The 3,385-nt window shown below is 29.1% G+C and overlaps 1 protein-coding gene across 1 annotated transcript; it reads right to left on the bottom strand.

The window, feature by feature from the left end:
* Positions 1 to 755: 755 nt before the first annotated feature.
* On the bottom strand, positions 756 to 1,625 carry LOC135924492 (piggyBac transposable element-derived protein 3-like). The gene has a single exon (XM_065459549.1). It carries the CDS (start codon positions 1,623 to 1,625, stop codon positions 756 to 758), a length of 870 nt encoding a protein of 289 aa, XP_065315621.1.
* Positions 1,626 to 3,385: the final 1,760 nt, after the last annotated feature.

Here is a 3,385-nt window from a genome sequence, read left to right on the forward strand (position 1 = left end):
CTTTTTCCATCTATAATTTTGGATAAATAATGTCCAGATGAATCAATAGGGTTTTCACACTGTAATGCAAACTGGCTGGCGTGACCTGTACTTGAATTTTTTTCAATTTTTACTGGCGTTCGAAGGAGGTAGTTAGTAACTTCTCGTCTAAATGCAAGCAAACTCTTCTTGTCATCTCGATTCACGAATTTCCAGATTTTCCATGAATTTACCAAAGCTACATCAATAAAATTGGTGAATATTGGCCACCACCATTTTTTTCCTCTTATTTTTATTCTATATGTAGATATTAGATTATCACATAGATCAACTCCACCCATGTGTTTGTTATAAGCAGTTACCATATTTGGCTGAGGAATTTTTATTTTAGAAGATATTTTCTTAGAATACCTTGAAACATTAGAAAGCAAAGAGATAGTGTGGCATGTCGATGCACGGTCACCACCGAATTATCATTCCAACGAACTACAAATATTTCGTTTAATTTTTCAAACCTATAATCATAATATCCTCTTTCTTTTTTTGCTACAACCTTTATAGATTCAACTGGGCAATGCTCTATTCTATTGTCCCTCACAGTTCCAGTTGCAAAATATCCCATTTGTTTTAAGTATGACAAGAGTTTAAATGATGTAAAGAAATTATCAAAATATATTTTATGATAATTTGGTTTTTGCAATGCCTTTAATAATTTTATGATTACATTTCCACCTAATCCATATTCATATTTATTTTCGCTTTTTCCTTGATATATATCAAATGAGAATACGTAACCGTCGGAAGAGGCCAATATCCAAGACTTGTATCCGAACGAATCTAATTGGTTTTCCTTTTATGAACATTTTGCAAGAATGTCTTCCTCGATATGGTATCATCTGTTCATCTATTGATAAATGATGTTTAAAAATTCCGAATTGCTGAAATTTATTATTCAATATATTAATGTAAGGCCTAACTTTATAAAATCTATCATGTATATCTATTTTAGTATTGTCTGCCAAATGGATATTATATTTCAAATTTCGAAATTGTAATTGGGTCATTGTATCCCGGATTATTGGAATAGAAATATCGCTGTCATTAGACCAGTACATTCTTTCTTGTGGGAGAGAATGATATCCAGTAAATAATAGAATTCCAATAAATCTCTGAATATCTTGGATGGTTATGCATATGTTAGGTCTATTAATTTGTTTAGCATAAATATTACTTTGTTCTACAATTAGGGAATATAAGTCTTCGTCGAAAATTAAACAAAATATATCTGATGGACTTTTACCATGTAAATCATTTTCAAGTTTTATTACATCTTTCTTTTCTCCATTGAAAGGGCTTGAAGAATATATTGCATCCGTTTTTCTCCATTTTAAATTGTGAGAAATTCGAGAATAGCTTCTTGTAGAATATGGTTCTGGAAGGTCGTCATCAACTGAATTATGAATCTCCAATTCTCCAGCTGTATCTGAAGGCAAAACTCCGACATTTGTTAAGTCATTTTCATCGAAATCTTCTTCATCACTAACTGCAGAGGGGTTTGGCGGAATTATAACCATATCTCTTTCTTCAATTGGTTCCTCTTCAAAAAGTTGAGCAAGCGCTTGTTCAATTGTTAGAAAACGTTTCATTAAAAAAATTTATTAAAAATTAAATATCTAGACAAATTATTTTCGTAGAATCTTGATTTTTTTATTAGTCATCTATTATTTTGATAATTTTGATTGAATTGACAAAACAGGTGCATAATATTTTATATAAATAAAATAAAATCTTCAGAAAGGAAGAGGCTAAAAATAATTTTAAACTTTTGAATATTTATGAACCTAATAATTTCATATAATTTGATCGGGATAAAAAATTATAATAGGAACAATATATTATTCGATTTAATCTCAGGGGAAAAAAATTTTTTTAAATTATTTTCAAAAGGTCTTTTTTGGGTATAAAATTTTTTTTAAAAATTCTTAAGGGGCTCGAGCCACCCACCCCTCCCCTTCCCACCCTTAGTGACGGTAGTGGTTTTAAGTATAATATAAAAAATTATAATTCATTATGTTAAATTTCATTTGTTTGAATTTTTTTAAATAATATATACTGCTAGATGGTTAACGGTGCATATATGCACCAGTCAACTTTATGTGGTTACCTACTAAAATATTAATTATTTAAAAATTCAAAAATGATTGATAAATATTGATATATCTATAAAGAATATATACACACTAGTTTTCATCGAAATAATTTTATAATATGCTCGTGAGATCATTTAGAAAATTTTGCATTTTAGACCTCATAAATTCGCAAAGTTTGAGGGTTTCTTAGGGGCATAAAAAAATATTTTTTTCATATTTTTCTTTTCCAGTTTTGAAGTACAATGTCTGAACTATATAAAAATCTTTTTTATTATTTTTAAAAAAAAAACTACTATGTTAAAATAAGGTATATAGGAGGTGGTGCATATATGCACCGTTAACCAGTACTATTATCCGGCTTTCTTATTGGAACTAACGGTGTTGCCCATACACTATGCACTATTGGTTTTATAATTCCTTCTTTTAACCATTTGTCTAATTCTTTATTTATATCTTCTATCCACGAAAAAGGCAATCTTCTTACGTAGCAATATTTAGGTCGATAATTTTGTTCTAATCGTATATCCACTACAAAATCTTTAAGAGTCCCTAATTCTTCCTTAAAAACCTCCAAGTACTGATCCAAAATCATACTTATATCATGGCTATTTTTCTTTTCGATAATCTCTTCCTGTTCTACTGTCTTCTTAATTATCTGTTTGTTGATCTCGACTGGTGTTACCTCTACAGAATTTATATCTCTTGACATCTTATTCTCTTTGACTCTATATTTAATCAAAAATTCTGGTGTTCGATTTCTAAGTTTATCGAGAACTATCTCTTGTTTATTTTCTATACTAGGTAACTTAAAATTATCGAAATCACTCCTTATTATTTCACTGTTATCAATAAATTCTGTTGTTCGATTTCTAAGTTTATCGAGAACTAATTCTTGTTTATCTTCTATACTAGGTAACTTAATTTTCTCAAAATCTATCATTTCACTATTTTCATCATTACCTACAGGGATAGTTTCGAAAAAATTCCACGAATTATAAACTGGACCTAACGTTCTTATATCATATCCTAAAATTGGTTCAATGTTCAACGTAGTTATCCACAAATTTATACTTCTATTAACTCCTGGTAACCTTACCCTATAATACCCTAAAATTTTCACCATGCTACCATCCAATTGTTTGGCTCTTATTTTTTTTGTAACAAAATCTTTCTATGGCCAAAATCTCATAAAATCCTTTATACTTATCAAACTAATTTCTGCTCCTGTATCTAATAAAAAACAAATTTCTGCTTCA

The sequence above is a fragment of the Gordionus sp. m RMFG-2023 genome, chromosome 2, assembly GCF_954871325.1.
Source record: "Gordionus sp. m RMFG-2023 chromosome 2, tfGorSpeb1-WG-v2, whole genome shotgun sequence".
Lineage (NCBI taxonomy): Eukaryota > Metazoa > Nematomorpha > Gordioida > Chordodea > Parachordodidae > Gordionus > Gordionus sp. m RMFG-2023.

Excerpts from the sequence above, each read along its gene's own strand:
- LOC135924492 (XM_065459549.1), bottom strand. The coding sequence starts at position 1,625 with ATGAAACGTTTTCTAACAATTGAACAAGCGCTTGCTCAACTTTTTGAA.